The 24,849-nt window shown below is 41.4% G+C and overlaps 1 protein-coding gene and 1 non-coding gene across 16 annotated transcripts in view; both read right to left on the bottom strand.

Annotated features, from left to right (window-relative positions):
- CNOT1 (CCR4-NOT transcription complex subunit 1) overlaps positions 1–24,849 on the bottom strand; it is a 59,910-nt gene that overhangs the window by 3,729 nt on the left and 31,332 nt on the right. For 7 of the 15 annotated variants that reach the window (XM_074881942.1, XM_074881940.1, XM_074881941.1 and 4 more), the window contains exons 20-44: positions 24,477–24,601; positions 23,355–23,641; positions 22,065–22,143; positions 20,582–20,812; positions 19,129–19,269; positions 18,064–18,243; positions 16,893–17,009; positions 16,388–16,498; positions 15,738–15,815; positions 15,243–15,420; positions 14,618–14,748; positions 13,744–14,040; positions 11,272–11,412; positions 11,066–11,170; positions 10,336–10,455; positions 9,588–9,782; positions 7,695–7,837; positions 6,993–7,101; positions 6,729–6,898; positions 5,373–5,625; positions 3,063–3,311; positions 2,304–2,467; positions 1,912–2,029; positions 1,341–1,442; positions 904–1,077 (exon numbers count right to left, since the gene is read on the bottom strand). In XM_074881942.1, coding sequence (XP_074738043.1) covers positions 904–1,077; positions 1,341–1,442; positions 1,912–2,029; positions 2,304–2,467; positions 3,063–3,311; positions 5,373–5,625; positions 6,729–6,898; positions 6,993–7,101; positions 7,695–7,837; positions 9,588–9,782; positions 10,336–10,455; positions 11,066–11,170; positions 11,272–11,412; positions 13,744–14,040; positions 14,618–14,748; positions 15,243–15,420; positions 15,738–15,815; positions 16,388–16,498; positions 16,893–17,009; positions 18,064–18,243; positions 19,129–19,269; positions 20,582–20,812; positions 22,065–22,143; positions 23,355–23,641; positions 24,477–24,601 — 3,998 coding nt within the window. Of the gene's footprint in view, positions 1–903; positions 1,078–1,340; positions 1,443–1,911; positions 2,030–2,303; positions 2,468–3,062; positions 3,312–3,408; positions 3,701–5,372; positions 5,626–6,728; positions 6,899–6,992; positions 7,102–7,694; positions 7,838–9,587; positions 9,783–10,335; positions 10,456–11,065; positions 11,171–11,271; positions 11,413–13,743; positions 14,041–14,617; positions 14,749–15,242; positions 15,421–15,737; positions 15,816–16,387; positions 16,499–16,892; positions 17,010–18,063; positions 18,244–19,128; positions 19,270–20,581; positions 20,813–22,064; positions 22,144–23,354; positions 23,642–24,476; positions 24,602–24,849 lie in introns of those variants that run through there. The other 8 variants (XM_074881945.1, XM_074881946.1, XM_074881944.1 and 5 more) reach the window with 5 other exon arrangements.
- LOC141949039 (small nucleolar RNA SNORA46) lies at positions 17,426–17,564 on the bottom strand. The gene has a single exon (XR_012630637.1). It is a non-coding gene; the product is annotated as a small nucleolar RNA SNORA46 (small nucleolar RNA).

Here is a 24,849-nt window from a genome sequence, read left to right on the forward strand (position 1 = left end):
AGCATCCACACAAGTCAAGAACAGCATTCTTCAGTCTCAAGAAGTGCTAACTGAATGAGTATTGCAGCTTTACTCCCATCACCCTGCACAGCTCAGGCAAGGGAGAATAATAGGGCAATACCTTAGCAGTGTGAGAAATTTCTAATCATTCTACCATCAGGAGACTGGCATATGCCCAAAGATTTAGTCAGGTAACATTAACACTTTTCAAAGTCTCTCCCCATTATGCAAGAGGCTTGCTTCAGAATGGTAGTTTATCTAATTATTTGCAAGATAAGATGGCGCCTGTGTTTCTCATCAAAAAAGTATTTACAATTCCATAGTGCTTCAGCCACGAGTTGACTGAGCTCCAGTCGCCAGCATCCTGCGGAGCACAAACTATACAATCCAACACTGTGTGGCAGTCGGATCTAGGGATGCCATCAGGTCAGCCTCCCTCTGGAAAAAGAAAAGCCCTCCGGTTTTCCATGCGGAAGCTCGGTTCTCAACGCAGTTCTCAAGTAACACAGCTCCCAACAACCTGTCCTGTCAGGTTGAACCTGAACAGACCTCACAAGCAAGCTCAGTATCTACAGGGCCAATGAAGCCATGCAGTCCAGAGGCAAGCTCTATGCTTCCAACTGCAACAAACTCCATACAGGACAAGGACTGTATCCCGCTCAGTATGGAAACTGTAAAACATTGAGTACTACAAACATAACTGAAACCTACCTGCTTTAAAAAAAATGCTGTTCTGCTAGCTGCTATGTCACTTAAATTTTGACTTACCTGTTAACTTCTGAATGGTTGCATGGATTCAATTATCAGTTAAACTGTTCCCAGATTTCCAGTCTCAGCCAAAAAAACTGGCTAAGGAGTATGTTGAGCATTAAAGCTTTTTGAACTCATGAACATAAGTCCTACCTTTAGATTGGGGGTGAAAGGGTCTGGAAGCCTCATGTTCCGTGGGAAGGCACTCAGGATCAGATTCCTTAGCTGAATACAGTTAGGTGGGATCACATCACAGAACCCATAGTGGTAGTCACAAAGAAATTCTGGGAAATCATGCAACAAGACCAGCAACACACGCAGAGTGCCCTGTGAAATGAAGTAGCAAAGAGGTGTGTAACTGTTGAAAATGCCCAAGAGCTTGCAGAGCCATCCTTCTATGCCATGTGGTTAACATTAACAGGAAGAAATTAATGTGAGAAGGTTGCCTGTTTCTGTCCCACACCAGATTTGCATTTAACGCTAAGATAGAAATTATAAAAGAACAGTAAATCATATTTTGCTACCAGAACACCTCTACTTTCAGAAAACTTTGGTTGGAAGTAGCATCTATTAGCTGACACTTTTTTTACCTTGTAAAGAATTTGCATAGGTTTGGTGAGTTCCACATTTCTAAGGAAAGGAGCCAAGTACTTGAAGAGATCGATCAATAACTGGGCATACATAGGCCAACCCTGTCAAGAAAAAAACAGCAGGTGGAAAAAATGCAATGAAGAGCAGTTATTTTAATTTCAAAACTATTAATTAGATTGCTCTTCATATAAACCTGGGTCAAAGTTATGTCCTACTGCTAGCTCTAGCAGTTGAGAGCAGCACAGCTCGTTTCAAGGCCTTCAGCTGCACATCATATGCTATGGGTGTTTCCAGAACACTCAACATGCCATACTGAGTCAACAGTATTTGGTCCAGACTACAGCTTTTCCAGACTTTGACAAAGGCATGTTTTTAAATTCAGTTCACCCTATATTCCATAGTTTATTGACACAAAGACTCTCCTCCATGCAGTTAGGTTACTGTGAATATGGAAGACAACAAAAACAGAACAGCCATGCTACTAGTGCACTTCAAGATGTGAAACAGCACCACACCAGATAAGCATCCGTGTGAGCTTTTTAATTCAGAAGAGATAAACTGCAGCCACACCTTCTGCTGTGGTGTATGTGCCAGCATTCTTGCAATAAATATCCGATGGGAGATCAGTTCCAGCCAGGCATAAACAAAACCTGGAGCTTTTGTAGGCCTCAGGATGTGAAATGTGTTACTGAAAGAAAAGTTAGAGCAGGTTAGAAGTGCACAGCAATAAGACTGCTTTTCGTAACATTGAGGGAAAACATACACAGCCCTAAAAGCAAGGCATTTTAGCATCTTGAGTTTTACCAGTCATCCTTCTTAAAACAAGCAAGTGGACAGTCTATAGGAGAACCAGTTATTCTGAATGTGATTAAGCCACCACAAAGGAACAGTCAAGATAGCCTTTAGATGAAAAAAATCTAGATCCTACCAGGAAAGCATTGTGGCCAATCTCAAATACATACCAGAAAGCTGTGAGTGTCTGGAAGTTGATGGTCTCCAGCACATGCTCAGGAGCATTTAATTCCAACAGCAACATGATGAAAATGCGATGGTAAGGAAGTTGCTGAAACTCACTCTGCCGAACATCATGGTCTTGCAGAAGAACTCCCACCACAATACCTAGAACCTAAAGAGATCAAGACATTGCAGTGGTTACAGCAAGAATTACTTTAGAAGTCAGCCTATAGGTAATACTTTAACCATCAGTAAAAAACCCCAGGAGATTCTAACAAAAACCAAAAAATCTAGTTATTGGAAGCATTACAATATAGTGTGTATCAGCAACTCCCAACCACTATACTTTGCTCTCCCTGTCGCGTGGATCACAGTCACAATGACCGACCTGGCAGTGTTGGAAGGTCTTAACTAAAGACCATCTAGCCATAAACCAAGCAGTGTAAGAACATAGGCAAGGCCCTCACAAAATCAAGGCAGACACGCAGGAATCACCAACCTTAAAGCACACTTTCTAATGCAGCTGACTTTTTCATTTCAAGGCACAAAGGTGAGTTTCAGGTTTGATATGAAATCTTTGTGAACAAGAAAGCCACTTGGCATCCTGATGCTCCACTCCACATTTTATCATTTTGGTGACCAACCCATTGAAGTCGTCATCTGATACTTCAGCAGTAGCCTGCATTAAGTCTGTATTTTACATTTAGCAGCAAAGGTACACCCGCTTACGGACTTTAAATGCCATGAGTACAAAAAGGGTTCCCCACCTTATTCAGGAGGTTGATCTTTGTAACTGTGTTGGTTGCCTCCCCAGAGTGCTTCACAAGCAGTGCAATAAGTCGCACAAAGGCATCCAGGTTGTGGTAGCACTTGGCTCGAATCATAGTGGGGTTGGCAGCAGGATTATGCTGTTGCTCAGCCTGAGCCCGATAGCTGATTTCAACACACATTTCGGTGCAAAGACGGAAAAAGCGGGTGATCAGGTCATCTGTTTTCAGAATTCCTTGCTGGTGCATCTATCCAGGAAAGGAAAAAAACCTTAGAACCATAACCACAGAAAGTTAATTTTACAACTTAGTTCAAACAACACACACTTTATAAAGCACCCACCTTGCCTGGCACAATTAATTTGTATCACACTCTCAAGAGATGGGTAGCAAGGCATCTCTGCTACTTCTCCCCAAGATGAGTATTTTCAAGGTAACTTGAGGGTGGCAACACCATTTTAGCACGGACGTTTCCTCCCAAATAGTCTTTTTGATCCCAATTCTTTTCAAACCATCAGCATAGCTGAGGAGCCTGTTTCACTATCAGTTCTGCCACCAGCACTTGCACGAAGGACAGCAAGAGGCAGCAGCAGTTCAGTCTGTCAGGCCTTTAGGAGCCCACACAGGGTGTACAAGCTCTGCGAAGGACAGACTTCAGCTACTAGCTCAGGAACCATCACTGCTTTGCAGCAACATTCTGTATAAGCAAACTGCATTGGGAAAGTGAATTCTCCTTATGGGGACATTACATGCAGAGAAAGACTGTGTGGGCTTTTTTTGTTTTGCGTTGGGGTGTTGTTTTTAATAACATACATAAAAAAAGAGACCTCCTTTTATTTGTTACCCACAGTATTAAAGCCATCAAAAAGAAACAAATTATACTGCAGGAAACCTCTGGGGTTTAAATAAAGCATCTTACTTCTAAACTGTACAGACACGAAGCTACATAAACAGCATAATCGCTAACTCTTGGAGAACTTCTAGTACTTCTGGAGAAACTTTTTTTTTAAAAAAGGAATTCATGTATCTGCCCTCAAAGTTCTATGCTCCTTGTCCTAAAGATTAGTGGAACGGAAGCAACACTTAATTTAAGCAGCCAAAATTATGGTCATTTAAGTTCAGTAATAAAACCTTGTTTAATGCAGTTATTACAAAATACTCCTTTAAAACCCACAGCGAAAGCCTGTAAGGAAGAAATTATATATAAACACTGCACTTTGATATATTTCAATTGCTATTTCAAATCTGATCAAACACATACAAGAGGTAAGCAAACAAGTGCGATAAAAGGGTGAAGCAGGAGAAAAGTGCATTGAGTATTAGAGTATACTATACTGAAGTAGGCTTTATAAGCATACTTTAAGGTGTAAGAAGAGTGGGGTCACATGAAGAGGTGAACCTATTTTTTTTAAAATAGTGGGTTTAACAAAAGACTCATTAAAGACATTCAAAAAAGATGCTACGCAGTAGAAGTCAGACCAACAGAAAGCTGGCTACAGGCCAGTACAGGACACTAACATCACATGAAAAAAATCACTGCATCAGTCGAGGTCTTTATGCATATTTCATAGCTTGAACTTCTCATTAGTAGCTGCAAAATCTGTGGCATTTCTGCAAACAGACTAAGTCAGGGGCTTCCTTGCAGCTGCAGTCAAGGAGCTACCAGGAGCACAGTTTTAGGAAGATGACTGCAGATATATAGGGAGTTTGTGACCACACATGTTGGGCTACTGAGGGCATCTCCCTTCTCAGCCACAGCTGGAAGGCAGATGTGGGCTGTTCATCACAGCTGTTAAGGTGCCCTGGAGTGAAATTTGGGAGGCTGTTTAAATTTAGGCATCACTTTAGCTAATATAGTTTCAAGTTTTTCCTCACTCTAATGATTCCAGTTAGAAAAAGGATTCCCTTGTTCATGTGGTCTGAAACAATTCACCCACATGTCTATATTAGCAGTTTCCTTCCATAGGCTGTCAGTGCTTTTACTGTCACCCATAAGGAGCAACACTAGTCAAGCTTCATTACACAGAGTGTGTCAGAACTATTCCCAACAGCTATCTCAGCTGAAGTTTGTTTCCCACCAGACTTATCCCAAAACTCATGGTCTGAACTGACAGCTTGTTGCTACAGTATCTGAAGAACACGATTTGGCGAAGAGCAGGCGTTTCTAAAGAACTTTACCATCAAAAACAGACAAAATTTTGATAGTGAACTGCCATACACCTGAAAGTTTCAAAAGGATGCCTAACATGGGTTATAACACTGCTTTAAAATGGAGGGCATCACACCCTACTTATGTTGAATAAAAAGCACCTTTCTTTCCAAAAGCTCTACCTGTCCAACAAACGCAGAGAATGCTTTGGTACTGTCACGGCCCGCTGCTGCTGAATGGTAGAGGTTCACCCACTCCCTCAGCAGGTATTCTGCCTTCTCCCTCAGACCTGGTGGATCATCATACTCAGAGGCTTGGGAAATTCCTGAATGCATCATGAAATTGGGACCTCCATGAGCACGGTCAATCATTGCTTCATAGTTTGATCGGACCACTTCCATCAGCTGGGGTAATCTAATGCAACAGACCAGAGCAAGAGCTGGGTTAGAACTTCTCCCCCAGGAGGTGTGGGAACTGGAAACACGTTCAAATACAGTTGAAAGAAAGCAAATTATTTCTTATATTAAATCTTTGTATCTTCCAGTCCTCCCTGGAATAGCCAAAATAAGTCATGAAAGCAGATACAGTTATGATGAAAGAAAGAACACTGAAGTCATTCAAGCTTTGATGTTCCTCTCTAATTCATACAGCAGTGTGCTGCAACAAAGCACAAGTACTAGAAACAGCTTCACTTTTGCAGACTTTGGAAGCCCTAAAATGCTCCGAGATAGTGACATATCAGTGCTAAACAGCCTGACTGGGGCACTAAACCTGGCTGCAGTGAAAGTCAGACAAAGACAGTCTACCCACATCAACTGCAAACGGAAGGACTTTTCTTTTGGGACCTCCCACTACCAGTTGTGTTGGTCGTGGCAGCCACTGCCACCACCAGCAGCCAGCTGCTGGTTGCTCTCACAGCAATCCAGAGTTCTCCAAGCTGCAATCCAAGTCTTTCTCAAAACCAGCAGCAACTGCTTCCACCTTAGTAATAGGAGGCCTGCAAGTCCCACAGGTATTTCCAGATGCTGTGGCAACACGTGCTGCCCAATTATCTGCTGGTGGATACACAAGCCATGTGAGATTGGTGGGTGATTGGTTTGTAGACTCCAAACAAAACTGTCTATAGAAAAGATTGTCTAATTTGATGAATTGCTTGTGATTAACAAATTAACATATTAACACCTAGATATTTAAGATTTGAACAGGTAAGAATATTGCCTAAATTTGATAAAGCAGGAATTTAAGCAAGTTTCTCATAGTACCATGGTATTTTGGAGTACAGTGCATAGAAAGATTCTTCTGCTCATGCATTCAGTTTGACATGATGCTGCAGCTGCCTCTATTTTAACACAGAATCAGCACAATTACATTAGAGTAACAGTTTAAACTAACAGAGGACTGCAGCCCTAAAGACAGTTTAAAGCTGTATGATTGAATGATGAGACATTGCCTATGTAACATACAAATCATAAACACACATGAGAGAAGTAATATATCGCACAGTATTTCAATCTCACCCTTCTGGGGCATTTCCTCTGGAATGAGCATTAATCCTCATGAGGGTTTCGATCGTGTGAAACAGATCTGCCTCTGTTACGTGGGCAACACTTCTCTCATCCACCAACAGGATCTTCACCAACTGCATGGCAAATGCCACAGCCATGTAGTTCAAGCCATTCTCCATTGACTGTCAATGTGAAAAAGGTAAATTAAGTTCAACCACAAATCTTACAGTGGCCTGACCATAATCCTTCTCCTCCAAAAGAGCAGGTTCCCTTTACCTGAGCCAAGTGAAGGTCATACTGCTGCATGTTAACAAGGTGATTGCGGATTAGCAGCTCCACAGCTTCCACATTGTACTTGTACTCATCTCTGCATTCAATCAGGCACCTGAAGAATTGGACTTTTAAAAAGTGTACTTAAACAACACAGTTTAAGCAAAGCAGCTCAAATCTAATACTTCAGAAACTGTGTCATTCACTGTGATTCATTACCCAGCTCCAAAAAAACCCTCTTCTAGAGCATTCTCTAAGGTAATGTTTGAGTTCAGAAGAGCCATCAGCCTCAAGCATTTGTTGCCCTGCACAACTAGTCACAACAGCCCTTCAAGAGCTTCAGTTTATTCAGCATAAGAAGCCTCTCAAGGCCAAAGTGGTACATCTGTCTAGCTGAAGCACTAGTGCTTCTGCTGTAGGCATATGCCATGTCACAGTTTGTGACAGCATATAGAAACTTTCTCTATAATAGAGGAAAAAACCCCCAGAGAATCTCTGATGCTTAATTCCATTCAAGATTCCCATCAGGTTCTAGGATGAAGCAGCATTATCAGAAGATCTAGTTACTTCTGACAATAAAGCTAGTTATTTTTGTCTGTCCAAATTGCAGCAATACAAAATATTAACAGGCAAGTGATTCAGAGTAACACAGTAACTCTCAAAAGATAATGAAAGTTCCATCAACGTTCCTGCTATCTCATAACTGACCTAGTAATTTGTTTATTACACCACGGAGATCCATATGCACGGCCGTCCTGCAGAGCCTTCAGCACAAGCAGATGACACTCACGATAGCGAAGCAGAAGGTCAGCATCTGCCCCACTGGTGGCATCCAGTAAGCCCTCTACAGCCTAGAATAGATGCAACCTGTTAGCAGAGGAAGAAACAAGTCCTCTTCCAAATCTTCTGCAAATTACATCAACAGAAGTTATCACCAGAAGACTTGGCAGACATGTGAAAACCAATTTAGTCATCATGCTGACCCCTTGATAAGTCCATGTGAGATTTTACCAGCTACTGTGGCATCTACACATTCGCTGTACACAGCTGTCCTACCACAAACAAGCCTACAGTCTCTCTATGCCCCACTGGCTTTATGTATGCACCAAACAGCATGAAAGACCACATCAGTTTGTGCTACAGCTTCTGTAGGTTAATGCCTCCTCACAAGCAATTCTGCATATGGCTCATGAAAAACTACAACAAAGAAAATTTAAAGAACCTGCCAGAGGTCAGCTATCAGGTTCTTTAGACAAAGAGCTGCAGCACTCAGAAATGCATCTGTGCTAGTCTATAGCAAATGGAAGATGAGTCCTACAGGGGCAGCACAGTTCACCTGGTCAAGTCAGGACTAGATCCTTTAATGGGTACGAGCACTGTCAGTCAAGAGCAGAGTCTCCCTCCATGTTTCAGTTACTTTTGTTTTGCCACTGTTCTTGGATCTTCATGCAGACAGCTCAGTGTCCTTCTAATACACTTAAATGGACTTCTCTCTACATCTGTCACTATGCTCTGCGCTACTACACAGGCACTGACACCAGCTCAGCTCACAGAGCTCACTGCAACACTTCTCACCTGGTACAGTCTACTAGTTCTGGCTAGGATGGAGTTAATTTTCTTCACAGCTGCCCATATAATGCTGTGCTTTGGATCTGTGCTGAAAACAGCGTTGTCAACACACCAGTGTTTTGCCAGTTGAACGGAACTTGCACAGCATCAAGGCTTTCTCTTTCCCACTCTGCCTCTCCCACCAGTGGGTAGGCTGGGGATGGGCAAGAGTTTGGGAAGCAACTCAGTCAGGACAGCTGACCCAAACTGAACAAAGGGATATCCCATACCATATGACATCATGCTCAGCAATAAAAGCTCAGGGAAAGGAAGATGAAGGGGGGCATTCATGGTTATGGTGTTTGCCTTCCCAAGGCAATGTTACATGCACTGAAGCCCTGCTTTTCTAGGGGTGGCTACTCATCAGCCTGCTAATGGGAAGTAGTGATTTTTAATTTTTGTTTTGTTTATGCACACAGCTTTTGCTTTCCCTACTAAGCTGTCATAATCTGAATGAACAAGTCATCTTGCCTTCATTTTCTCCCTGTCCTACAGGACAGCAGCAGGAGCAAGCAGCTGGATGGATGCTTGGCCACTGGCCAGGGTCACCCCACCACACACACTCATTGATCAGTTACTACAAAACACAACACCCAAGTGTGCCACTATAAATCCAGTACTATGCTCAATATTATCCACCTACAAGGGCAGTTTGAATCTTTCCTTTGCTTCCAACTCATCCTGAAATCAAAGACTACTCTGGAGTGCAAGAGCTCTCTACTTGTCACATTTGAACAAACCTCCCCTAAGTCTCAGGATTCTGTACCTCCTCCTTCCCCCAGGAGCCTGGCCACCACATTTTAAATATACCAAGCGAACACCACGGTCCTCTTCCAATTTTATTTACTGAATTTCCAAAGACAGCAGTTCAGTGTTGTTCACCAAGCAAGTTCCACAGGATGAATGAAGATACAGTCACCAACAAGACAATCCACAAGCCAGGTGAGTAATAAACTTGAGGTGAGTTGTTACAGTAGAAGAGTTAACACTCACCTTCTGCAGTAGTCCAAGTGCAGCAATAGCATCACGGGAGTTACGAGCCACTACCACAGCCTCCAAGAGGCTGCGCAATGCTTGAGCTTGAGGATTCATGGCCAGGGTGTGTGGGATGGACTGCAGGTGCTGCTCCAGTTCTGTCATGCATTTGTCATAGATTTGCGCTACATCATCTGTAGCCCAAGCTTGCTGCTTAAGAGAAAGGGGGGATGAGTGATTTTTGCGAGGACTGTATTTGTGAAACTCAAAATACTGATTGGCTCTTCTGCTTCAGAAATTAGAACACCCAGAATTTAGACGTCTACAGAACCATGGTTTGTTATGTTGGCATTTTAAATGCACAAATATGAGCAAATTAAGTTGCAGAAATAACTAGCAAACAATTCTAGCAGTCCTTAAGACCAAGTATGCATATAAAAACCTGTTCTTTATCTCAAAATCTATGCTTGCCATCCATGATCTTCCCCCAAAAGTAACCTGAGATCTGAATAAAATGTTTCACTGCTACTACACATAGTAATCATAACTTGCAGATCTTGTCCCAATTTGGGTTATAAGCCCCTAAGACAGGATGTAAGTTTTACATTGCCATTAGTTTAACACTAAAATTAACGCACCTTTCAACCACTATTCCCAAGCAATAGACACCTGACTCTTCCTAATCTTCTAGCAAGGGACCCAAGTTCTGCAACGTTCACCAAAAGGGCTACAGTACTCTCAAGCCGATTAGTTCAGAAATCTCTACCTTCATAGGCTGAGCCAAGAATCCTGTAGGCTGAGTTAAGTCATTGGTAGGCAAGAAGCCAGGGACATTGCGTGCAAACTCCTCATAAACAGCCAGCTGTTTTGGGTCCACACCTCCAACCTTTGCAAGGAAAAAAAAAAACAGGCATTAACCTCATTGTTAAGCAGTGTAGCAGTTAAGAAATGAGGACAGTTTGTGTAACAGGCAGCTACTCAGTCACATTCTTAAATGGAGTGGCCTAGACATCAAGCAGCAGGATCCAGCTGCTTTGCACCAAGGCCCTATCTCTGCAGCCACACCTCCCGACAGGAGGATTTTGCTCTACAACTGCAACTCATATTCCCAGAAACAGGAATAACTGAATACTGGCTTCATGTGTGTCTGATGCACCAGAGAAATGTTCTGCTGAGAGCACGACATGCCCTTTAAGGGAAGCAAATATAAAGGAGGCAAGACAATGAAACAGACTAGTCACCTTTCAGTGAAAGGGACAGCACAGACCAAGAGACAGGACTTTTAGTGTCTTCGAGGAATTGAGGAAGTGATATGAACACTCATTTTGGAACAACATATTCATATGTTTCCATTACTAATCAAGCTAATAGTAGCTGCACTATGTGGCAAGACTAACAATACACAGGATTGCTCAGCTGAAGCTGTGCCATCCACTTTTCATTACTAGGAGGGGGAGAAGAGCAGCATCAGAACATAGCTCAGTTAATATCCTCACCTTCAACCTGATCTGTTCTGGCATCCGCTCAGCCTGGTAAGTTAACACAACAGGATCACAGTACCGACGACCCTCTTGTCTAGCATGTTTTCTGAGCTCAAATTCCTAGGAAAAAAACCCCAAACACCACCCTGAATTTTAGACACTGAGTCTGGCTGTATATAAGCGCACGTAATACTTTTAAGAGACAGCGGTCCCGTACTTACAGTTGCGAGCCTCTTGTCCATCTCAGGGCCTGCCTTTTCCACAGCCGTTTTCTGGATAAAGCAGCATGCTAGCTCACAGTTGTCCTGCGCTAACTGGGCAGCTGCTTGCTCCATCATGTCCCTCTGTTGTGGGGAGGCTGCCTATTGAAAACCGCAACAATCGGTGAAAGTTGTAAATTTCCCCTGTATATTACTAGTCTTAAAATCTGCACCTATACAGAAAACCAGCAGTAAGAAATGCTCTTAGGAGTGCATTCTCTTTGCATGGAATACACAGTAATAAATTTAATTTTCCATAGCTTTGAATAAAACATGTAAGCAAGACGACAGTAAAGGCTTTCAACAAGGAACAAAACAGCAGGAGGTGCTCCACCAACCTATCTCCAGGGCTTAGAAATAAAAGTCCTGCTTTATACTGATGCACATGCAACACATGTTAATGCAGGAAAAGCAAGCCTCACAGCACAGCCTGGAAGTTTTTCCACTTTTTAGGTTGTAATTAGAAGATATAAAGGTGCATCACTAATAATGCAAAACAGTGGTACTAAAGCCTTTTTCACTGGGTTCCCTTTCTGATAGAAATTTTCTTCTCTTCTCAGGAGTCTGCTTTAAAAGAACCCTTACAGATGGACTTATTTTCCAGGGTACAAAGCAGCAACCCCCACTGGAAGTGGAATACACATAGAAACGCAAACAGTCCAATCTACTTGGATTTCCTTGTCCATTAAGACCTACCCCTATTTCATTAATTCCTGAAAACTACACTGCTTCTTTCAAATAATAGAAGTTCTTGCTTGTTAAACCCACCTCACAGACAATAGGCCAGATGTGAATTTTTTGATGTCTTGCACAGCACTTTCTTCTGCAACACAATGTTTTGTAGCATTACTCCTTAAGAAAACCTCCTTGGTTACAACTGGCCCTGTATCCCTTTCATACATCTTCAGGGATAAAACCACACTTGAATACTACGTTGCTACATTTTCATACCATTCATGACATTCTCACAAACACCACAACGCACTAGCACTAAGCCTTCCACAAAACCTGAGTTACTTTTGCCTACACGTGTTCTTCAGTTAACACGTCATGCCTGGTAGATATTCACAGCTGTAACACCAGTCTGTGTTCCTGTCTCCCCAACTTCAGTATCTCATCTCTACCTTCTTGTACCACCCAAAAGATTACCAGCATTTCTCCAATCACCTCCCTAGCTGGGCTGTAGTTACATTTGACGAAGCATAGCAAGACTGCACACCAGAGAAATATTTGTGTCCCTCTTACCCAGAGGACAACAGTGTTTTCTCTTGCAGTCACTAGCTTGACACCCAAACTCTGAATCATAATTAGCACAGCTGCTAAAAGCAGTCACTGTCTCGGCTCACATGTTAACAAAGCAACAGTGGAACTGTTTACTCCCATCCTTAACTTGTGTTTAAGATGGATGGAACAAGATTCATTTGTATGCTTTTCCTGCTCTTCCTATCAGCAATCAAGTTATTTCAAGTTCTGCATATGAAGGGTCAGTGTTTGAGGCCTGGGAGTCACACCACAGACTACCCAACTATCCATCCAGTACTTGCAGATGCAATTCTTGCCAACGTTTTGTACTCCCTTCAGACCATTAAATCCTACACTCTTGAGCCAGTTACCATGCAAGAGAGCAACCCCATTGCAAAAGGGTCTTTGCACTGTCACTCCCCACCAGATGGGAAATAGTAACATGCCCTTAAGCAAAACGTAAGCAGTACTTTGACTTCTTTTTTTTAAATCCCTGAAAGGATAGCAATGCCTTGATATTTTCAAAATCCTTATGCTTGTGTGTTGCCAACACTGATGGTAAGCACAGCAAGTATTCTGGGTAGCAGCTGCTGTTCTGGCCAGCAGTTCATGAACTGTTCTACTTAGCCAAGAAGGGGAGGTTGGCACTGCAGCTCAAATTTTGTTCATGAAGAGCTGAAAATAGCCTCTAGAAAACCCAATGAATTAATGAGCCAGGCAGAAAAATCTTAACTATGTATCTGCTAACAGCACAAGTAAATGAAATCTGCCCGAAACATACATCCTTGCCTCATGAGACAATCCAAGACATCACCAGAAAGTTCCAGAATCAATTCAGTCCTCCCCACTCTAGCTTTTCTACCTCAAAATCCACAGAAAGATAAGCACTTCAAGGCTTCTGTGATGTGATTAAACACACTGGGGCAAAATAAAAAGGTACTCAGGAAGTTTGTGTGCAACGTAAGATGATCCATCTTACAGGCTTAAGAGCATTTGACATGAGCAGTAATCGCAGCATAGTTTTTTCACTGTAATTCCACAAGAGCCATGAGACTTTTGTCCACTAAATCTTCACACTAGTTAAGCCACATAATTAACCAACACGTGTACACTGTGGAGAACCAGTTTGCTAATGCTGGATGTCTACAGTCCCATAAGCTGGAAATAAGCTTCAGATGATGCGACTCTTACCCTCAGTGCAGTAGCAAAACTGTTTTTCAAGTTGGTAGCTATGCTCATCAGCAAAGGTTCCCTGCAGGTAATCATGGCCATCCCAGCAGTCAGGTTCCGCATCATATGGTGCGCGGCCACACGCATCCGTGACTCCTCTGAATCCAGAGCAAAGTCCTTCCTGACTATCTGCTCACAAGTAGTCATGGCAATCTTAATGGATCGATCGACCACCGGGTGGACGAGCTCTTGCACTGCTCGCTCAATCGCCTGCCGCACGCACTGCTTCAACTGCGGGTGGGCTTGGAACAGCGGGATCTGGAGGAGGATTAGGGAAGTTAAGTGAGAATAAAGTAAACTAGAGTCCCGTCTACCCTGGACAGTCACATTTTCTTAACAACTTTTAAGTTTACTGTCATAGCTTGTCTGCAGTGCGGCACTCCTGTGCTCCACACACAGCTACTACAGTATCTGTTTGATAATTCTGAAACTGGGACACCTGACCATTTTTCTTCCAAAGTCACAGCTGAGCACAATGCAAAGACTAAGAGCTAAGTTGCTCTTAATGAGTGCAGAAGCTCCTTTTAAGCTTAAGTCCTCATAGCAACTATCCCCACTGACACTTACTGCCAGAAATAAAATGGATACTAATGTGACAGTGAAAACTAATGTGACAGTGAAAGATCACTTGACCATTTAAGATTGCTAATGCAACTACTAACCACCCCTGAAGTTCTCCATTTGACTACTTGTTAGCATTCACCCTCCCCATTACTTTTGAGAAGTGAGTCTCCAATATCTTTAACTTGCAAAATGCTGCTCCTGCCAGCTGACATCTGTGGCAACACTGGTGGTAAGAATTCTTTTAGCAAACCAAGTCAGCTCTAAAACTTACCGTTGGATTTAAGGTAATATGTGGAGCCAACCCTCCTAAAGAATAGACGTTGATGTCGTGGTAACTGTACTGGGGCTGTGGAGGAACTGTGGCTGTACAAGTGGTGCTGGTAGCTGGAGTTGTAGAAGCAGCTGTAGAATACAAGAATGTTTGTACCGAACCATTAATGAAAAGCAAATGCTTATAATGGAAGTAAATACTTCTCGTTTAAACCAGCACGTGACCAAGGAACAAAAGTTTCACAGTTTGATCATGAAGCCTCCTGAACTTATCAAGCAGTTTTTATTCTCCATTTTCCCAAACTAGCTTCAGCACATTTTAACAGAGCTGTTTGTTACGACACAGTTTAGCCCTTAATGTCTTGTTAATAGCTCATCCTGCTTCACTCCCTTCCAAGGAGTAGCTACACACAGCACATGCAGAATTAAGTCTTCAGGACGCTTCAATTCTCTTCCTGTCTCCAAACTCTGTACACTACTTCTATTACAAAACTATCCAAGTGCTCCCAAGCATTCAGCAATGTTACAGTAGCATACACAGCTTCACATTTTCCTTCGCAATAGCATAACCTGCCTTATTTAAACTTCTATAGTGTGGTTCTGGATTCCATATGAAAGGTACTTACTAGTTGTTGTGATGGGTGGTAGCTCTTCTGGCTGCTTCACATCCTTCTTTGGAGCAGACAGCTGCTCATCCAGATTTTTCAGACGATCCTTATCTTTCAGGAGACTTCCAGGTTTCAGCTCATTGATGTCTAGTGCAAGATTCTTGCAGAGCACCTCAATCTCAAACTTCAGATTCAACTGCACAACAATTCTAGTTTAGGTTATGTCACAAGGAAAATACCCGAAACGTTTACTGGGCCACTGGACTCCCAAGCTTCCCATTCTAACCCCATGCCTTTTAGAGACTTTAATAGTGACCGAGGATTAGACAAATATCTTGCATGCTGACCTCACAGGAGAAGAGTTTCATCCAAGTTCTACCAAATTAAGCAATGCCCAATTCTCCCCATGCTAAAGCAGCGAGAAGTGAAATTTGGTCCTTCACATCCTTCTTGACTGGTATGTCAAGAAAACCTCACACTCAGTAGGTATAGGAAAGAAAAACAGAAGTTTACTTTTAGATCATGTTCTTGATGTAGCTCAGCTAAAACATTCATAATGGCCATTGTCCACGGGTTTGGAGGCCTGAAGACCTACAAGAGAAAGAAGAGAGCAGTATTATGCAAGCTTCTTGAATTACTTGGATAACGTGACTGGAAATTTTTGAAATGTGAACACATGTGCATACAGCCATGGAGAAGTTTGTACAGCTGCAGTTACGGTTGAATTTAGTATTCTGTTTGACTGGAACTAGATTAAGAAACTAGTTGAACATTAAACTGGAAACACAATGACTTGGTCCTTGTGAAAGATCAGTTCTGTGTCAAGCAGAACTGACAAGAGTTGATCAGGGTCAAAGGTGGGCGGGGGGAAATGAAAAAAAAAAAGATCCTAGATCCGCTTCAATGGCATTCTTCCATTTCTGAACAGAGTTCTGTTTGGGGATACCACAGGAGAGTTCAGCTAACACCACCTATTTAGGCTGCAAAAATGCACAGGCCATCTACTTTCCCTCAAAACAGAATGCCTTCACTTTAAGCCCTTACATCCCTTTTCTTTCTCTCCATGAAATTCAATCAGTTTTCACTTTGAAAAAAGCTAATTACTTTCTGCAATACTTATTTTGCCACTTGAGCAATAACTCTGTCAGCACAAAGTCACTTACCACACTCCTGACACTGGATTCTAAGACTTTGGCAACAAATGGTACTACATAAAGCAACTCCTGCTGTCCCTTAACGTACGCTTCCAGTAGTAGCGATTTCACATCCAAATCCTGAAAAATACCATCAACAATTGAAAAGGGGAAGAGGGCGGAGAAAACAGCAAGCACACTGCAAAAGTTCCACTTACATGCTATTTCCTTATAGGACATATTGGCAAGGCTGAGTCAAGACAGTCCTTGAATTTTACAGATCGTTAAGCAGCAGCTACTTTTTGAACAGAGGTTTACAAATACAGATTTTTCACATGGCAAGAACTTAACTACTAACTTTTCAGATATAAAAAAATATTTAGAAGTCTTAAATAACCAACTCTGGAATCATACTTTGTACTTGGCGCACAGAAAAGAGGCACCAGTTATGTGATAAAATTTCCCAAATAGCTTATGCTACTGCATAACAGCACACCAATTCATGCCAAACAAATCTGTAAAGACAGAAGCTCACCGTGTGCAAGATGGGTTTATTTTTAGCCAGTGTAATCATTCCCAGCCAGTGACCAAGGTTCTTTAACAAGGAACGGTCTGAAAAGTTGGCTGCAGCTTTATCTGATGTCAGTAGCACCTAATGAAAAAAAAGCAACTCAACCAACAACTGGAAGATAATCAGACTCAAAACCAAATCCAGCAGCTGATCTGACTTAAGACAGAGTTTTAGAACATTAAGTTCTGAGCTTCAGTCACATTACTGAGATACTCAAGAGAGCCTTCAAGGCAGCACCCCATAAATCTGCCCTGTAATGATTTCAAAAATCCTTTCTTTCAGGAGGATCAAAAAGAGGATTACACTTTTCCAGACCTTACCATTTACTCTGTCAAGACTGTTACAACTACTCACTTCGTGAAGTCTAACTTGTGAATGCAATGCTTCCTCTTAATGCTTCATCATAGACCTGAAGGCTACAGTTTGCACTTCTTTGGAAACCATTTAATTCTCATTTCAAGACTTATGAAATCATGTCACAAGTATCCTGCTGCTAGTTCTGTTCCTTAGCTTCAGAGGAGCATCAGCTGAACAGAGCAAGGTCAGCTATGCTCTAAAGAGCCAGGAGATTCTTTTGCACTACAGCGTAACCCACGGTGGTCAGGAAATTCCACCAACAGGTTTAAAAATAGTGCTTGCTTGACAAACTTGTTACATCCACTCATCTATTCTGGGCTACTGCTTCTCCCTCCTCCTCCCTGTCACATTATCCTAGACCTCTAGTAAATTTTCATTGTTACACTCTCACTTTCTAAACCCTCCCTTTTCCCTTTTATTTTTCTTTGACCAAAACAGCAGAGTGTGGTTACTTATCTTTATACTTTCTCAGCACAAGAGACCATAAACAATTTTCCCTTAGGTTATAATTTGCAAGCCTCACACAAATTTAGAGTCCCCCTACATAAATGAATTTAAATGCAGATTTGCCCTTTCATTATACAATTTGAATTAAGTCTTTGATATATTCCTGACTGAAAACAGAAGAATCCTAGTATTCACAAAGGTAACCTGTTAGTTTAATTATAATCTAGCAAGTAGGTTTTTGAATGATTTTCCATATTAGAAGATCAGCAACACAGTAAGCAAACATCCTGAGAACACCACACTCCTAAATCTTTAAACTTGCGTTACTCACCTTGATATTTCTGTAGGTTTCATTCAGAACCATTTTATTAAACTCTGGATTCTTAAGTGTGTCAAGGAAGTTTGAATATAAGCTGTGAAAGTTAGGTTCAATACTGACTCTCTTCATCACAAGATACTGTGATACCCAAGGCATGAACTCTTCTTTCACTGTTTCCTTCAATTCTTCAACCTGTCTCCACACCAAAGAAAAAGCACACCACAGGATATATAAGGCCACCAAAAACTTCTGGGGTCAGCTCTGACCAACAAGAGTCATGGTCAGTCAGTTGCTTTTAACACTAAGGTTGTTTTTTTTTTTTTAAAAAAAAAGTTAGCTAAAAGCTTTGAAACCAGTGTCTCATTATCCAAAGATCTGGTCAACCAGTAAGGACTTAATCATAAAAATCAGCAAAGCATAATAGTTTACCTCTCCCCCACTTCTCAGCTTTTTACCAGTTAACTGCAAAAAAAGGGCAGCATCTTACGTTAAAGCCATCTGTCCACAAGACAGATTGCACAGGTGGCAGCAGTACCGCAGATTTCTACTAGTTAGGAAAAAAGTCCCTGAATTTCAGCTTGAAATACAAGAGTCCATCAACTTGACCTTGCAATATTGAATGGTACCCAACCCATTGATGATGTGAATGTTTGTTCAAACTTGCACTAGTGTTTGTCAGAAACTTGCATTAGCGTTTTTCAGGACTTTCAAATGATAAAGAAAAGACTATCCAACAATTACTCTGGGCATCTACTAGAAGTGATTTCCTAAAAACAAAGTATTACTGATAAATAATACTTTAGTATAAAGGATCTGGCTATACAGAACCAAGGAAACTTGTAGGAGAAAGCAAGGTTAAGAACAGCTATCTTTTATCCATCTCTCCTTTCCCTGAAAAATTACATCTCCAAGTAGGTTCAAGCAGAAGGTGCTGGAAACTACTATTTCTTTACAGAGTGCTCCCTCCTAATCTTTTGCAAGTTGGAATTTTTGTAGTAACATCATCACCCACCACTTTAGAATGGATTTCCAGAAATGTATAAAAGAATAGTTTTACTAGTGTTCTTCCATACTTGCCTTCTGTGTCATATTTGACTGAGACAGATTATTGAAGATGAAAGCAATTTTTTCCTGGACATTCTCTGGAGGTTCCACAATTCTCTCAGTTTGATCTGTTGCTACTAACAGCGTATCAATGTTGGTAGTATTAATGGAAGGCTGGAGGGAGAACAAGAAATTAAGAACAGACAATACCTAGAGGCAACATCAAAAGAAACTTTTGTTCTTCTGTCAAGCAAAAGAAGAATTGAGCTTTGTCAGGTGGCATCTACTGTCTCAGATTCATTTTCAGCAGCACTCTAATAGAGCCAAGAATTTTTTTACTCTATGAACAATGATCAATACCGAGCAGAAGAATGCTGCTGCGCAAAAAATTTACAGCATTTACATTCATATATAATAGGTGCCACTGCAATAACACCCATTAGGCTAATGGCCTGCATGCACTGTCAGCCTGGAGAAAAATCACAGTACAATAGTGAGCAGTACTTAGTACAGTAGTGAGCCTCCAGGAGCACTTCAGTGCTGAATCTGGAAGGAGAAATCCCAGAGGTTCATTTCTGAGAAAGCATGCCAACTGTAAGTCATCAGAATGTGACCCATGTCCCTACAGCTGCAGGTCTAAACCCAAGGGCTTCAGCATGTCGTACACTGCAATTAAGGGGAAAGGAGATAGAGTTTTAAATATCAATCATGACTTGGGAGTTTAAAATTGGGCAATATAGATACCTCAAAATAACAATTATCTACATGACACAATCATGTGTGAAAGACATGGATAGCTACACTCTGAACTGGCCCCCAAAAGTTGTTCACAACTTTCAGCTACCTTTGGCTTTCGCCTCCTTTAATCTGAGGAGCTTCCTTTAGGAGAACTATACAAAGACAGTACCAGGAAGCAAGCCAGACTTGACTTTACAGTGCAACAGCTCTACGCCTCCTCAGTATACATGTGGGACCAAGTGTGCCCCAACACTTTCTGTGTAATAGCCAATACTATCAGCCTGCCAACCCTGTAATAACTGTCTAGTGTTCAGAGGTTTGTTTACGTAAGTGACTAAAAATCTGAAAAGCCTCATGCAGTTAGAACTGCTAGGTCAAATGTGATTTAGTGTGCAGTAAGTGTTCTCAAGCCCCAAGCAGAATAACAGCTGCCAACTATTTCAAGAATCCTACTGCAAGTCATTAACAGAAACGATGATTCTGTGATTGTCTTGATAATTAAAGCCTCAAACACAATTTCTATGTGACACCACAGTAATACTATACTTTCATGACCAAAAACGCCTTCTCTGCAAAAATGCTGATCATTTGAAAAGGTTATATGCTTCAGACATAAAACACTGATCACAGTTTGAAAACGTGTACTATAGAAATTAAATCGGAGACAAATCTCCACGTACTCATCACAGATCAGCAACTTAACTCCTTTGCTTCTCCAGTAAGGGCACTGGAGTGACAGAATGCTTACCGGTACGTCTTTCTTGAAGCTGACTCCAGTTGGCCGGGTGATTGTAATGGTTTTTGCAACAGTGGTGGTGGTTGAGGTGGTTACTATAGTGCTGACTTGGCCAGCAAGAGGAGCTTTTGCTGGAACTTGGGCCTGGGCCTGAGCCTGGGCAAGTGCAATACTTCCAGGGGTGGTGATTGAACCCTGCATCTTCACAGGAGGATCTCTGGATTGCTGTCCGTATTCTATGTACTACAAAAGGGTAAACAAGTATGTAAGTTCTTCGCCCGTAGTTCTGTTGTCGCATGTGTTTTAGCATGAGCAACATAAAGGTTGGCCAACAATCTTTAAAGCACTCGACGCTCATGCCATTAAGGAAATCCGCAAAATACAACTGAACACCCTTATAAAGCACATCTTGTCCCTATTTACTTTCTTACTGGAGAAGAGCCTCAAGCTCTACCTCTGACCTCAACAGGTGGATACCAAGTGTCAAGGGACTCTACATCCTTAAAATTTTAGAGCACTACCCAGAAACCTCCATCCCTGCAGGCCGGGGATAGCAGAGCAAAAGAGGGGAAAGAGCGTAAGAGAAATGTGTATCAAGAAACTTGCTACAAAGCAGGTAAGAATTCTTCCCTAAGGACTCCTACAGCTACATAGAAATGGTCAAGTCTGAAGTTCACAGTGAATAAGCAAAAACACAGTTCTGAAGTGTCCAACTATGTTTTTACTTCCTCTAAAGTAGCTCCACAGTAGAAAATAAGTCTCTTCCCCATTGTAATACATTTACCCAGATATTTCTAACATCAGACTTGTCATTTAAGGGATACTGTCTGAAACCTGTAGTGAAACACACTGGACTTTGCAACTTTGGGTAGATGGCCTCTCTACCTTAATGTTAGAGCTGAACGTTTTTCCTTATTTAGATTATGCTCTCAAGCTCTGCCAGTGGGATTAGCTCTTCTATATTTCTACCAGTGAAAGCACCTTCGAGGCAGACACCATATGATCAACACTGCTTTTACTCCTTGGACTACAGGGTATTTCCATTACTCTGATCAGACCTTCAGGAATGAAATTTTTCTCATCTTTAACTGGATTACCTTAGCAGGTCTGAGTATGAAACTGTATAAACCCAGCTGAATGTCCCCTCTTCTAGAAAAAACACCAAAAAACCACCAAAGGGACTGGGATGTGAATCCACTGAAGGCCTTTAAAACCTTTGGGCACGGCCCATGTGCACTGGTCGATCATGCAGTTATATTCAGGCAGCTATTTCAACAGAAGCAACCCAAACAGGTTTATGGAAACAGAAGAGATAACCACTGTCACCTGCCCACCCCATCCCGTGGCAAAACTTTTAAGAAAAGATATTTGATTCTGTGGATGTACACTATCTGAAATTGTGACAGCTCAGACTATTTTTCCAAAGGAAAACAGGAATTTGCTCAAAAGAATTTAAAATCATAGAAAGCTAGTGTGCTAATACAAACACACTCACCTCCTGTAAATGATGGGGGAACTGTATAAAGTGACTAATAGAAGCCAAGTGCTGACAATACTGGGGATAGTCCTTCAATCTGTCAGACAAAATACACATTAGTCAGCAACATAAGCCCAGATCAAAACCAGTGTAACAGACACACAAATTAACACTGGTATGTCACTCCCATACTGCATCACAGAATTACTTAAAGCAGCTGTATTATAAACAAAGCATTTTCCACAAAGTACTTTTTGTTGCAAAACCCATTTGAAATGAATTCATTTAACAGCAAAACACAAGATTTATTCACAGCAACTCATCTTATCCTACATCTCACTACTTCTGACTGAGCACACAATTGCATTTGTATGCAGTGCCTGCAATAAGATTATTGGATAGGTAATTTGTAGTCTGGCTCAGGGCATTTTAAACAGCAAACCAAAGTGCCCCTAACACCCAAGACAGAAGCTTCACCTATGCAAACCAATTACAGTTCTATTTATGAATGCTAGAGCTGCTGCCACTCATTGAGAGCAAAATCTTTAGGTCCTGCTTAAAATGGTTCTTAAGAAGAGGAAGACGGTGGCTAAGTCTCAAGTATGTCAGCCTTAAGTGCCTTTATTCATTCTGTTCAGCTAACTCCACCACACAGTATCCAACCATGAATGCTGCAAGCAACAGCTTTTATTACAGATGAAATACTGCAGGGTGGATAAACTATAAAAGGAGAATAAGGACAGAAGACAATGTGCTCCTTGCTTGAGTCCACACTCCAAATCCACACATTTCTAGTCATTAAATAATTGCAGGAAGCTTTCTAATACTTTTCAAGTTCACGTATCTTCTTCCAGAACGGAGATTTTTCCCATGGGTGTACAATCCTGCCTACTCTGGCAGCCTGCCTTGAACATTTCCCCTCTCTGCAATCCATTAAAAGCTTTGAGAAAGCTTTTTTTTTTTTTGAGATACACAGACATCTCAAGTATGGCAAAAAGTAAACCCAAAGTCCTAGAGCTTAGCTCCTAGCCAGTCTTTCACTAATGAACACTGCAAATAGCACTCCATTCGAATGCACCTGTAAAGAGTAATTACATTCACTCAATTTCTAACAAGCTGACAATTTCATCTAACTCAACATTTCACTGAATTATTTTTATAAACAGAGTCCAGCATCTCAGTTTGTCCCATGTTTCTACAGGTAAAGCATTGAACATTTTGATTTTTTTAAAAAAGTTACCCCAGAGCAAGTTCAAGGTTAACAAGACATTACATGTACTGTCAAGTATTACTAAAACCCACACTCACCTATTTTTAAATCTATCTAGTGCAGCAATACCAAAATAGTACATTTTGGATGCAAAAGGCTTTCGTAAGGCTTCAAGAACATAGCGCAGGGCCAGGCCCAATGCCATATAAGTAACCAGTCCTTTCTCTATTATCCCACCAAAGAGGCAGGCTGTTATGTGCAGCTCTTTATCTGGGTACTGGGGAAAGAAACGGTATTCCTCAAACAAGTTCCTCAGCATACAGTTAAACACTTCTCGTTCCCGTTTAATGTTGGAGTCCTTAAACCTCTGCAGCATTTCCAAGACCTGCAAAGAAATTGGAAATTGTTACCAACAGCTTTGCTTTACTTCAGCCCTTCTGCATCTTCAGGTTTCAAGACTGCTCACAACTACCAAATTGCAGTACCACAAGCTATACTATAAAATAACTGCTTCAAGAAAACCTTATTTTAGCCAGTAGACACTACATCACTACAACAAGCTTCCTCCTCAGACTTTAGTTTTCTCCCCTTTCTTCTAAGTAACTGTCTTCACATAAGATTTTGTGACCGCCCACTCCACTGCTTCAAAATTAGAAAAAATGAAAATTAATGTTCAGTGTCTTCCATAATTTATAACCACACAAATAAATTAAAGTAAATTTTAAGTACTTCAAAGAGCCAGTACATCAGACTGATAATTACTCTCATAGAGACTAACCAAAATAATTCTCAAAGCTCAGGAGGCAGAACTCAGGACACCTTTATATTTGGATGTTGTAACCATTTTTAGATACTTTAAAAACAAATATATTCAAGTATAGTTTATACAGAGTGTTTAAAGGCACACTTTAGCACTTATTTTGAACACACAAGCCTCCACTCCACATTGAACTCGTCCCACTTAGCATCATTTTAGGAGTGTTAATTAGACATCTGAAGTCTTCAGTCCACAGAAGTCAAAACTGAATGTAACGACTGACCACAAGCTTACTGTGAAAGCACACTGTCTTAGAAATATCAAGCAAAAAAGCAATGCTCCTAGCATCTACCACTAGCCCTTTATTATTTTCCACTTAAACTAATACGTGAAGGAATAATTACTGTGAACTTCATAGCAAGTCTCTGGACAAGTCATGCAACTGCTGGAGAAGGGAACTCACCTCATCTACAGACATGGTGGGATGTGGTGGATGGTTGTAAATACGCTGGAAGTAGCTGTTTGCCTCATCATCTATTTCTTTGCTAAAGTGCTGATTAGCCTCTGGCCACACCTGAGATAAGTCAGCTGTTAAAAAAGGGAACAGGTATCATGCTCAGAACAACTTCAGCAATCAGGATTTCATCTAGTCATTTTCAACTCTTCCACCAATCTACACAGAACCTGCTAGTGCTCGAGAAGCAGGATATCTAATCTTTCCAGTAGACAGGAATTATTTAAAAGTCTGTTTTCACTATATATATGCAAAAGAACTGAATCCTAAAGATAGAATTAACCTCATACTGTTGTATTCCTAGAACCCACTGCATCCCAAG

This window comes from Strix uralensis, chromosome 12 (assembly GCF_047716275.1).
Source record: "Strix uralensis isolate ZFMK-TIS-50842 chromosome 12, bStrUra1, whole genome shotgun sequence".
In the NCBI taxonomy this organism is placed as follows: Eukaryota; Metazoa; Chordata; class Aves; order Strigiformes; family Strigidae; genus Strix; species Strix uralensis.